The sequence below is a fragment of the Mustela nivalis genome (assembly GCF_964662115.1).
Source record: "Mustela nivalis genome assembly, chromosome: 1".
NCBI lineage: Eukaryota > Metazoa > Chordata > Mammalia > Carnivora > Mustelidae > Mustela > Mustela nivalis.
This window is the reverse complement of record NC_139020.1, coordinates 208,697,438-208,710,160: the sequence shown is the minus strand read 5'-3', so window position 1 is coordinate 208,710,160 and position 12,723 is coordinate 208,697,438. Positions and strand designations below refer to the sequence as shown.

Here is a 12,723-nt window from a genome sequence, read left to right as displayed (position 1 = left end):
AGAATGTGAGGACCCTGTGGATATTTAAGGGAAGAGTTCCAGGCAGAAGGATCAGCAGGTGCAAAGGCCCTGAGGCTAGAGTGTGCCTGTTGTGTCCAGAAACAGGTGAGACCAGTGTGGATAAAACGGAAGCTGAGAGGGAGTGAGAGGTATGGACTTCGAAGTGACCAGGCACATTGTGCCAGGACTGTATGGGCCTCCTCATGAGGACTCCGACTTTTCCTCTGAGGAAAGTAAAAGCCGTGGAGGGCTCTGGCCAGAGGAGGGACATGATCTTGGGTTCTAACAGACTCTCTCAGGTTCACATATTGGTGGTATTAAGCACTTACTGGGTGCCAGACACTGTCCTGTGAGAATTCAGTGTGGTATGATCTCATTTCATTCTCACATGGAACCTGTAGGGATGATCATTCCATTTCATTGAGGAGAAACCAAGGCTCAGAGAGCTTGTCATTGACCCATGGCCACACAGCAATAGCCTCACGTGGGTGCGAAGGTGAAGTGAACCAGCCTCCCCCTCCTCCAGGCTTTCAGGCGAGGATCGCCGCCGGCAGAGCGCACTCATCATCGGGAGCTGCGTCTGTGTCCCTGTCTGTCTGTTTCTATTTCCACGCGTCCCTGTCTGTCTCCGCGCGCCTCTGCTTGTGCGTCCCCCATCTGTGCCCAAGCCGCCGTCTCGCTGCGCCCGGCCCCCGCACATCGGAGCTATTTCGGGTTTAGGCATAAAAGCCCAACAGCTCGGAGGAGACGCTTCCTCCGGCCCCCGGCTCGGACCACGCGCCACACGCGGCCGCTTCTGGGAGCTCCCGGTCTTCTCTGCGGGATCCCCAGGCCGGGGGAAGCCCCCGCGGGAGGACGGGTGGGGGCTGGGGCGACCGGGTCCCGAGGCTCCCGGCCCCCCAGTGGCCATCCCGGGCATTGACGCCGTCCAGACCCCAGCCGTGCGTCAGCTGTCGCTCTGGCAACGGGCAGGCGACGTCACCCCCCGGGCAGTGCGTCAGCCACCCGCTGACGTCACGCCACGGGAGAGAAAACTAACGAGGGAGGGTAGGATTCGGACTCCGCCGGCAGGGGGAGCCCCGGGGCACTAACGGCAGATGTCTTTGGCTTGGTGCTTCAGGAGCCGCTGGCCGGGGAGGACATGACCCTCGCAGCCCCAGCGGCGCGCTAGGTTGGCGGGATGAAGAGGAGTCGCAGTGTTCTGTCGGTGGCCGGGACAGGGGACGAGGTGCGAGAGGCGCGGCCCGGGCTGGGGGCGGGGCTTGGGCCGCGGGGGAGACGGGCGCCCTCTTGTGACTATGGCTGTTCACTAAGTGTGGCTTCACGTTACCAAATCTGAGGAGTGTCGTCGCCTTGTGCCTCAGTTTACTCCCTTCGATTCCATAATTTTCCAGCTGCCTAGACCAAGACGCTCTCAGGCCCGGGACAGAACGCAGGGGCTTCCAAGGGGCTTCCCATGTGGGGAGTGAGTTGTAGGGTGAAGAAGGGGTGCTGGGGGTAAGGTCTTGAGGGTCTAAGATGGGGGGCAGGGGCCACAGACAGGAAGGCTAGGTCGGGCCTCGTAGGTGTGCCCGGTGGGGATATGTTAGTGGGGTTTCACAGCGAGGCACACAGTGTACAGGCATGAGGGTCCAGAGCCCCAGGGCAGGAACATCAAAAGGAAGCCCTGTTTTACTGTTTTATGGCTGAGAAGGCGTGGGAAAGCGCCCTTTGTGGGAGGGATCAGCGAGTAGCTAAGATGTGAGGGGGACACGAGGAGTCTATGTCCCCAAGAGCCATTTTCTCAGGTGGCTAGGGAAGGGTGTTATTGGAGGGAGGGGCTCAGAGCAGCCTAGACCGGCCATGCCCCTATCCTGTCCTTGTCCCTCCTCAGAGGCTGTGGGAGACCCCAGAGCTCACCAGCGCCAGCATGCTGGGGGCAGACCTCCGGCGCCCTCGCCGTCGACTTTCCACGGGTCCTGGCCTGGGCTGGGCAGAGACTGAGCCCTCAGACCCTGGGATCCCAGTGCCGCCAAGGCCCACCACGCTGCCACTGCTGGTCCCTCCGCGGATTTCCATCACCCAGGCTGACAGGTACATAGGAGGGGCCCAGGCTGGGAGGTGGGATGGAGATTCATGGCCCGGGGTTAGGTCCAGCCACCAGCTGTTTCCATGTTCCAGGCTCTTGGCTTTTCACAAAGTCAGCTGAAATTTCTGGAGCCCTGTGGGTCCGGCTGTGACACCCCTTCCCCAGGGTGCCCCTTGCCTCTAGGAATCCCTTCTTCCATTTTGCAACTCCCTGAGTCAGCAAGAGGCAGGCCTGTGGAAAGGGTTTCAGTCCTCCAGTCCCATCATGCCCCCACAGAGAGCTGGCACAGATTAGGCAGTGGGGCTCCCACCTGTCAGCTGCGTGGGAGGATACACTTTCCTCCAGGCCTTAAAGGGGATGGTGAGACCCTGGTGGAGGGCCGGACTGGCATTTTCTTTCTCTTGGGAGGAGATGTAAGAGGTATGTGTGAGCCCCTTGCTCTTTCTCATCTGGGGTCCTCTGAGGGCACTTCAGCCCCTATCTTGGCGGAGGATGAATTCAAAAGCTGGACAATTGAGCTTGCCCTGGCTGCTGGCCAGGCCCCTGACCCTATGGCCCTCCCCAGGCCATTGTGGTCTGCAGCCTCAATCTTGCCATCCCCTTATCTACTCAGTTGGAGATCTCCAGGGTCTCTCTGCTTGGGTCATGAGCTAATGCTTCATTTCCAGATGGGGGAAGGAAGTGACTATTATCCCTCCTCCCTGGGTCTAATGTATCTCCCTCCAACTCCCCCCCACCCCCCAACCCCAATCATCCTTCTACCCTCTGCCAGGTTCAGGTCCAGCCTTGTCTAACCCGGATTCAGAGCAGAGCTCCAAACACCAGCCTTAGCCCACTGCCTTCCGCCCTTCTGCAAACCGCCCCCCCCCTGGTGGTCCACAGCCCCCCCACCTCCACCCTGATCCGTAGTTACCCACTGATAGCTCCGGCCAACGCTACAGCCTCCAGGCCCCAAGAATTTGGCCCAGCCCAGGACCCTCAAATGATCTGGAGAGGACTGGCAGCCCTTGCCAATCCCCTAGAAGCCGTTTTGACTATATACTGTTGGGGGAGGGTCCCCGAGAGAAGCGGAAGACACAGTTCTGGCTTCTGGGATACCCCGCGGCTGCTAATGCGGGGCGGGTTCTTGCTCGGCGTTCGCCCACGCCCGGAGCCCCCTCGGGCTGGGAGAAAAGCGGCTGTGGGGGTTGGAGACGGCCGCTTTTTTTTTTTTTTTTTTATAAGAACAGTGCTGGTGGGGGGGCGCAGGAGGGAGGAGGGCGGTGGCAGACGGCACGGCCTGCCCTGGGGAGTCCGTGAGGGGGACTCGCGGGGGCAGGGACCTGGTTCCGGGGACGCGCACCCAAGCCGTTTAGCGTCCGAGAGCGCGTGGGCCCCGGAGGGGGGACACCCGGGAGATTGCGCTCCCAGCCCGGCTACCGCCAGGGCTCCGTCGCGGCCCGGGCGGCAGAGATGGGGGGAGGGTGGCGCTCGGATCCCGCTCGCTCTCTGCTCGCTCGCTCGCTCGGCGCGGCGCTGGGGGAGGCGGGAGCGTGAGTCACGGCGACTCCCGATTTAGGTGCCGGAAGGGGGGCTCTGCCGGCGGGGGCCGCAGGGAGGAGGCTCGGCTGTTTACTCGCCTGAAAAGGGCATGGGGGTGCATCTCGCGGCTGCGGGAGACCTGCCTCAGTTTACCTCCTGTAGAAGCGTTTTAAAAGAGGCAGTGATACACAGAGCGGTGGGCGGGCAGCCGGGGTGTCCTCCTGGAGCCACACGGGAACCAAAGGGACACACCCCAGAAACACCCCAAAGCGGCCCTCGGGCGGACCACACACACACACCAACGCATGCAGACTCCCTCAATCACCACAGTAAAACAGCCGAGGCTGAATTGCCTGCACAACTCGGCAAGCACGGACCGACCACAACACACACCCAAACGCGTGGGTACACATGCACAGCCCCAGGCCACCAGAACAGACCCCACAGCGGCGCACACCCTCCAAACAAGCAGCACACGTGCGCACACATCGTTCACCCACAGACACACTGATACACACACAGCGAAATCCAGAGAAACAGGCAGACCGCAGCAGCCAACCACGTGCGCACACACACTTCCAGCCGACACCAAAAACACAGACAACCCTCGGAAGGGGCCACGTGCACGCCCATCCCGCCCAGGGCTCACATCATCACCATCTTCCGACCCACCAACAGGAGAATCCCGGAACATCGCCGCTGCCAGCCTCAGAGACCGCACCGGCGGCGCCGGGACCACTCCCCACACTCTCCCCCCGGCCAGGGGTAGCGGCGAGGACACGCCAGCATAGGGCTCCGCCCCCGCCATGATGGACGGACTGACTGACACACCGGCAACCAGTCGGGTGTCTTCCTCCTGATCGGATTAACCGTTTAACTCCTTCTTTCCCGTGCACGCCGCGGCTAGGCAGGGCGCTCCGGAGAGAGCCGAGTTCCGGCGCCCCCTCCCCTCCGGGAGCGGGGCTCTGCGTGGGCGGGGAGGGGCCCCCCTCCTTGGGTGGCTGCCCCCCACTGGCCGGGACGGAGGAGGAGGAGGGGGGCGGCGCTGACAGAGCGGCGGGCGGGGGGCGGGGAGGGGCGGGACGGGGCGGAGGAGCCGGGGCTGGCGCGGAGCGGGGTGCCGAGCGCGGAGAGCGCTGCCGGGCGCGGAGCAGAGCGCCAGCCGCCGACTGAAAGCCGCGGCGCCCGGCCCGGGGGCGACCGGCCCGTAGCGCCCCCGGGTCTGTCCCCGGGGCGCCATGGCCCCACCGAGGCCGGGCGCACCCGCGGGGCCTCGGACGCGTCGGCTAGCGCGCCGCTGAGCAGGGTGCAGCTTGGAGAGGCCGGGGCCCCCCGGGACGCAGTAGGGGGCCGGCGCCATGGAGCCCCCGGCCGCCCCCTCGGAGAGGAGCCTGTCTCTGTCTCTGCCCGGGCCCCGGGAGGGCCAGGCCACCCTGAAGCCGCCCCCCCAGCACCTGTGGCGGCAGCCGCGGACCCCCATTCGTATCCAGCAGCGCGGCTACTCCGACAGCGCGGAGCGCGCAGAGCCCGAGCGGTCGCCACACCGGCCCATAGAGCGCGCCGACGCCGTGGACACCGGCGACCGGCCCGGCCTGCGCACTTCCCGCATGTCCTGGCCCTCGTCCTTCCACGGTACCGGCACCGGCAGCGGCGGCGCGAGCGGAGGCAGCTGCAGGCGGTAAGACTCCGGGCGGCGGACGCGCGTGGAGCGGATAGGCGCGCAGAGAGGACGCAACTCGCCCCGCTGACCGCAGGGGGCGCTGCGCTGCGGGTGGAGTCCGAGTGACTCGCGGGGGTGTGGAGAGGAGGGGGAGTTCTACTGTGGGGGGCGTCCGGGACGCGGCCCTGGTGATGCCCTGTACACGAGTACCCTTCCTGCTGAAGCCGGTCCTGGGGTCGACTTAGGGGGCGCCATGCTGCGTGTAGTATTAAGGATGTCTTGGTTGAGGGCTGCAGCTTTGGCAGCGTGAACCTTAGTTGATGCCAGCGCAGGACGGTGGCTAGGCTGGGTAGTTGAAGGGACTTTCCTGGGGGCACTGTACTGTTTCCTAGAGGGCACTGTAGGGGGCGCCTGCTGAGATCACAATGTTTCCTCCAGGCTGAGGGCCTCTTGGAGTCCCCTGAGGAGGTGGAGGACTCTATAGGGTGCGGGGGAGCATTTGGGGACTCTCCCTGAAGCAGCTGGGGTCAGAAATCCAGAGGGAGCCTCTTAGGGGAACCCCGTTTTGGGGGCCTGTGTGCTGCGTTGGAGCTCCCTCTCAGGGCAGGAGTGTTAGGGTTCAGTAGCTCACCAGAGGGAGGGACGGCCGTAGAGTGCATGGTCCCAGCACAGGGTAGTAAGGGATTCCCTGCCTCCCCCAGGGGACAGTCAGTGAGGGCAGGTGTCAGGCTGGTTCGATGGCATCCTCTCCCTGACCGGGGTTGGCTCCAGCTGTTGGGGTACTACTAGCTGTGTCTTAGCTATAGGCGCTGCCTGGGCTTCTGGAGACCTGCGACTGTGACATAGGATTATGTGTGCTCAAGGGACAGTGATTATGGCAGTGGAACCATATGTGCTCCCGAGACCATGACTGTGACAGCACGACCGTGTGTGTGCTTCGGGACAGTGTGGTTGTGATACATGGCGTGCTTCCAGGACAGTGACTAGTGACTGTGTGACTTGTGTACTTAGGGTCACAGGAATTGTGACGGTAGGACCCCCTGAGCTCCCAGGACCATGAGGATGTGACAGTGTATGCTTTGGGGAAAGCAATTGTGACAGTGATTGCGTGTGCTCTTGAGGCACATATTGTGACAGTAGGCATTCCTGGGAGGCAGTGATGGTGGCCCTGGGACCGTGTGATCGTGTCAGCTGGACTGTCTGAGCTCCCAGGGATACTGACTAAGATGGACATGCTCTCTGCCTCCTCCGTCCCCTGAGCCGAGGAGCCGAGGAGTCCTCTGAGTTCTGGGGTGTGCTCCCGTCCGCCTGCCCTCCTGTGCTCTAACCACCTGGTGTTCTTGGCTACAGTGTGGACTCTAGTTGTGCTCGGGGGTCTGACTCTGGGTGACTGACAGCTTCGCCTGTGTGCTGTGTCTGACCCCCACGGGTGCCCCTCTGCTTGGGACATCTCTAAGATGGTCAGATTCAGGCCTCTCACCCCTGGAGTTCTGGGGGAGTCCTCTCTAGGCTGTGACCCTACAATTCTAACTCTCTCTGGAGCCTTCCAGCAGGCCCTATACCTCCCCCCCAACACCCCCACCCACTCTCATTGGAAACATACCCAGCCCCGGCACCCCTGCCCCCAGGCAGGAAGCAAGTGTCTTGGGCCCAGCACACATAGCCTGAGAATTCCCAAAGGGAACTGGAGAGAAGCTGAAGGAAAACAAAAGCTGAAATCAACAGGAAATGCCAAGACCGGGGGCTGCCCGCCAAACTGGCTCAGGTCACTATCCTGAGAGACCAGTGAAGGCGTGAGGGGTGCTTTCGAGACTGGGTCCTCTTCCTTTTTAAGACCCCAGGGACTCCCCCTACCCTGGTGTTTGGGCACTCTCAGGGGACAGTGGCTTAGTGGTAATGATCGTCATTCTCTTGGTGGTATCCATCTCTTAATGGCTCACTCTCGGCTCCGTGCCGGGGACTTTTCCACATGTCTTCGTCTCCAGTGCCTGGGGTGGTATTCCTGTTGGACAGACTGAGGCCCAAAGGAGCAAAGGCTCTCCTTCGTGCCCAAGCCCACACAAGCAGGAAATGGCAAAGCTGAGATCCCAGCACCTCTCTGATGCCTTGAGTCCTGGCACAAGGGTCTTGCCCTCTCTGGGCCTCGGTTTCCTCTATCTGTGAAGCGGGGCTGTTGGTACTGCTCTGTTGGTGGGGGGTTGTTTGAGAGTTGTGAGATTGGGGATGTGTGTAAAGGACCTAACACAGCGAGTGCTCAGTAGATAGTCACTCAGGGACCTGGACTCAGGAGAGGAGCTGGGGTTTGAGCAGACCCTGCTCCGCCAGGTTGGGAATTAAAAACGGGAACCTCAACCACATCCCGGCAGGGCTCAGGTTTCTGTTTCACCCGGGGCCTGCGTAGCCTCCAGCGCCTGTGGCCAGAGGGAAGGCATGGGTGCCAGCGGCCTCTCCCCACCCTTAGGCAGAAGGAGGAAGGGGGAACTGAAAGGCCTCCAGTGGGAACCTTGCTTCTTAGAATGGGCTTTCTGCCAGCCTGTTTCTCCAGAAAGGGGGCTCTCTGAGCGCACACAGGGCGTTCCAGGGCTACCCACGTTGCAGTTCTTGCAGCCACCAAAAAGGGGATCCAGACAGCCCTAGACTTGAGTCACAGGAACCCCCAGAGAGAGGGCACTGCCCTCCATCTGAGATGGCATCCACAACCCCCCTCCAGACCTGGGGATGTATGAGCCTGTGCTCCTGGCGCCCTGCGGGGCTGAGTCACGGCACCACCACGATCTGTCAAGAGGCAGATGGAGCTGGAGGAAGAGAAAGACTCCGGTGGTAGTGGGGGCGGGGAGAGGAGGGCTTGCCTAAGTTGGGGGCAGGGCCAACATACGGACCCCTATGCCCTGTGCCCCTCTGTACCTCCAAATTCTTCCCACCGTGGGAGGCACTGCCGAGCCCCGGGAAGAGGTGGAGGCAGCTGGACTGGGGTGTCTCTCTGGCCCGTGGCCTCTGTCTCCACTTGGGTCCTCGCCTCCCCTCCTCTCTGGCTCTCCCTTATCCCTGGCGGTGCCCTGGGAACGGGTCCCTCCGCGCGCCCTCTGCTGGGCGACGAAAAAGGCACAGGCTGAGTGTGCGTTCGGAGTCGGGACGTGCCTGTGAGGCTCTAGTTCCCGAGGAGAGCAAAGTCACCGCCACCGCCACTACCGGCCCCAGGTTATTATTTCATGCATATCGAGCGCCTTGGAGAGTGGGCGCCAGGTCGGCCGACCGCAGACTGCGGGTGAGGCCCTCGCCGTCCCCGGGCAGGGACCAGGCGTCTCTCCTGTCCAGACGGGCGCAGGGGGGACGGCCACTTGGTGGAGGCAGAGGAACTTGGCAGAAAAGTTGCGGACTGGGAGTTCCCGGCTCACCTCAGCGCTTGGCCCTGCCCCTGCCTGTGCCAGGGCCTCCCAGCACCAACCTGCGTGTTAACTCCCAGTGTCTTTGGCTCACCATTCCTGCCCAGCAGACGGAGAGAAGTGACTTGCCCAAGGTCGCACAGAGAGTTGGGGTAAACACCCAGGTCTCCTGGACTCCAGACTGGTGGGTGAGAATCAGATTCTAGCCCTGCCCCCGGAGTCTCTGTGGGACCAGGAGCCCTTGGTCATGCCTCCGTGAGCCTCAGTGTTCTTACTGCATGGGCATAAGATCTGCCCACCCCCAGGGCTGCAGTAAGGCTCCAAGGGCTGACGTTGGGGCTGGGCAAACCAGGAGCTGGAGTTTTGAGATCTGTACTTCTGCAAAGCACATCTCTCTGACACCTGCCCACAGAAGGGGGTGTCCTCCAAACCACAATCCTGGGCCCTGGCTGCTGGGGTGCCCCCCAACTTTACCAGTCACAGACTAATTGCAGGGTTCCTCTGAATTGCAGGTCCGGCTTTGGGCCCGAGGGAACTGCAGACTGACAGAGTGAGGACAGAGTTTCAGGGGGCATCTGAGCCCATCGTCTTGGCTCCTGAGTTAGAGCTCAAATCCTGCCTTTGCCCTTGACTTGCTCTATGACCTGGGGAGAGGATTCACCTGCTCGAGCCTCATTTTCCTCATCTGGAACAGGGCCATTCATGCCACAGACGGTAATTGAGCATCTTCAGGCCGTGGCAAAGAATGAGCCAGACACCCCCCCCCCCCCCGCCACCCAGTCCCTCTGTCCTGGAGTTCTCAGGCCAGAGGATGAGGAAGAAGTAATAGGTAAAGGCATATGATAATTCCAGAGGGTGACACATGGGACAGGAAGCAAAGAGGGACCCTGGGATTAGGGAAGGGCTCTCTGAGGAGGTGACATTTTAGTACAAACCTAAGTGAAGTGACCCTGGAGGCTAAGTGGGCCTGAGGAAAGAAGGTGACAAGCAGAGGGAACAGCCAGTTCAAAGGTTCTGGGGTAGGAACGTGTCTGTTACGTTAGAGGCAAGTGTGGCAACCGTGAACCAGAGGCGAGTGGAAGGAAAGGAGGCAGGGAGGCGAAAGGGCAGCTCGTTCAGGGCTTCATGGCCTATGGGGGGATTGGCTTTAGGCCTTAGTTTCTCTCTGACTTTCTAGGAATCGGAACAGAGGTCACTGAGCTGGAAGGAGACTGAACTATGAAGGGCCTGTGTAGCCTAGTGGCTAAAATCCCAGTCTTGAGAGTCAGACAACTGGGCTCATCCTCCAGCTCTGTTTTTTCCAGGCGGGGTGACCCTGACCATGTCACTTCCCCTTCCTGGGCCTCAGGTTTCCTCATCTCTGAAATGGGCCTCTTCAGGACCTTATTTCCAAAGTCTGACCTAAAGAGTCAGCAAAACAATGGAAGGAAGCCCGAGGGCAGGTCAGTAAGAAAACTCTTCCTTTCTGGTTGTAGCTGGACCAAGGGGTCCTGATGGTTAGCGCAAAGGGTCTTAACAAGGAGTTTTCTTCTGCTTCTTTTTTTTTTTTTTAAGGTTTTATTTATTTATTTGACAGAGAGTGAGAGAGAAAGAGCTCACAAGTAGGCATAGCAGCAGGCAGAGAGAGAGAGGGAGAGAAAAGCAGGCTTCCTGCTGAGCTGAGAGCCCGATGTGGGACTCGATCCCGGGGCCCTGGGATCATAACCTGAGCCGAAGGCAAAAGCTTTAACCCACTGAGCCACCCAGGCACCCCAAGACCAGGAGATTTCACCTGAGGGCCATTCTGGCCTCTAGGGAACATGTGGCAAAGCCTGGAGACATTTTGGTTTCATGATTGAGGGGTGCTTCTAGTTACTAGTAGATAGAGAATTACCTGGCCCTAGATGTCAACAGTTGCCAAGATTGGGGAACCCTGCATTCCCAGAGAGCAGATATCACTTCCAAGGAAGCGAAAATTGATGGGTAGATGTGTAAGGAAAAAAACAACAAACCTTACATTTACGTATAAAGCCCAAATATTCACATAATATATAAATAGGCATACAATACAGACATACCTCTCTTCACGATGCTTTGCAGAGACTGGATTTTTTATAGATTGAAGGTCTGTGGAGACTCTGCGTTGGACAAGTCCCTCAGCGCCATTTTCCCAACAGCATGTGCTCACTCTGTTTCTGTGTGCCACATTTTTTAAAAAATATATTTTTATTTTTATTTATTTATTTGACAGAGAGAGAGAGAGATCACAAGTAGGCGGAGAGGCAGGCAGAAAGAAAGGGGGAAGCAGGCTCCCTGCTGAGTAGAGAGCCCGATGCGGGGCTCGATCCCAGGACCCCGAGATCATGACCTGACCCCAAGGCAGAGGCTCAACCCACTGAGCCACCCAGGCGCCCCTGTGTGTCACATTTTTTGTAGTTCTGGCAGATTTTCAAACCTTTTTGTTATTTTTATTATAGGCACATGTGATCATCTTGTTGTGACAGTGTAATCATTTGGGGGACACCACAGACTGGGCCCCTATAAGTCGACACACGAAATCCGTGAGTGTTGTGTGTGTGTTCTGACCGCTCCACCGATGTTTTCTCCCCCTACTCTCCCTTTCCTTGTGCCTTCCAATTTTTTTTTTAAAGATTTTATTTATTTGACAGAGAGAGAGAGATCACAAATAGGCGGAGAGGCAGAAGCAGGCTCCCCGCCGAGCAGAGAGCCTGATATGGGGCTCGATCCCAGGACCCTGAGATCATGACCTGAGCCAAAGGCATGCGGCTTTAACCCACTGAGCCACTCAGGCACCCTGCGCCTCCCTATTCCCTAAGACACAGCAATATTGACATTAGGCACCTTGATGGCTTCTAAGTGTTCAAGTGAAAGGAAGAGTCGGCACGTCCCTCACTGCCAATCAAAAGCCAGAATTGACTGAGCTTAATGAGGAAGGCATGTTGGAAGCTGAGACAGGCGGAAAGGTAGGCCCCTTAGACCAGCGAGCCAAGTTGGGAAGGCAAAGGAAAAGCCTCGAAGGAAACTGAAGGTGCCGCTCCAGCGAACACAGGAATAAGAAAGCAAAATGGCGTTATTGTTGATTTGGAGAAAGTTGAGTGGTCTAGATAGAGGACCAAAGCCGCCACAACACTCCCGTAAGCCAAAGCCTCATCCAGAGGGAGGCCCTCACTCTCTTCAGTTCTGTGGAGGCTGAGGAAGGTGAGGAGGCTGCCAAAGCCAAGTTCGAAGCTAGCGGAGGTCGGTTCCTGAGCTTGAAGGAAAGGAGCCACTCTATTACGTGAGTACAAGGTGCTGATCTAGAAGCCACACCAAGTTATCCAGAAGCTCGAGCTAAGATGATGAATGAAGGCGGCCAAACTAAACACACGTTCAGTGTAGACAGAGCAGCCTTCCATTATTGGAAGATGCCATCTAGGACTTTCATAGCTAGAGAGCAAAGGTCAACGCCTGGCTTCAAAGATCAGGCTGCGTCTCTCTTGTTAGGGGCCAGTGCAGCTCGCGACTTTAAGTGAAAGCCAGGGCTCACTTGCCATCCTGGAAAATCCTGGGGCCCTTAAGAATTAGGCTAGGGCGCCTGGGTGGCTCAGTGGGTTAAAGCTTCTGCCTTCGGCTCAGGTCATGATCCCAGCATCCTGGGATGGAGTCCCACATCAGGCTCCCTGCTCAGAAGGAAGCTTGCTTCTCCCTCTCCCTCTGCTGCTCTCTGCTCCTGCTTTCTCTGTCTCTCAAATAAATAAATAAAATCTTAAAAAAAAAAAAAAAAGAATTAGGCTACACTTATCTAGTCTGCTGGGTAAACGGAACAGCGAAGCCTGGATGACAGCACATCGGTTTGCAACATGGTTTACTGGATATTTTAAACCCACTGTTGAGACCTACTTCTTAAAAAAAAAAAAAAAAAAGGATTGCGTTCAAAATATGACTGTTGACTGACACTGTGCCCAGCTGCCGGCGTGCTCTGATGGCGATGGACAATGAAATTAATGTTGTTTTCATGCCTGTTGATACCACATCCATTCTGCAGCCTGGGGATTAAGGAGTCATTTTGACTATCACGTCTTATTATTTAAGAAGCACATTTCATAAAGCCA

General features: G+C 58.6%; 1 protein-coding gene across 3 annotated transcripts in view; it reads left to right on the top strand.

Annotated features, from left to right (window-relative positions):
* The first annotated feature begins 1,120 nt into the window (after positions 1 to 1,120).
* PDE4A (phosphodiesterase 4A) overlaps positions 1,121 to 12,723 on the top strand; it is a 44,756-nt gene continuing 33,153 nt past the window's right edge. The window contains exons 1-2 of one of the 3 annotated variants that reach the window (XM_082731275.1): positions 1,121 to 1,228; positions 1,874 to 2,073. In XM_082731275.1, coding sequence (XP_082587401.1) covers positions 1,181 to 1,228; positions 1,874 to 2,073 — 248 coding nt within the window. In that variant the 5' untranslated portion in view covers positions 1,121 to 1,180. Of the gene's footprint in view, positions 1,229 to 1,873; positions 2,074 to 4,698; positions 5,268 to 12,723 lie in introns of those variants that run through there. The other 2 variants (XM_082731274.1, XM_082731281.1) reach the window with 2 other exon arrangements.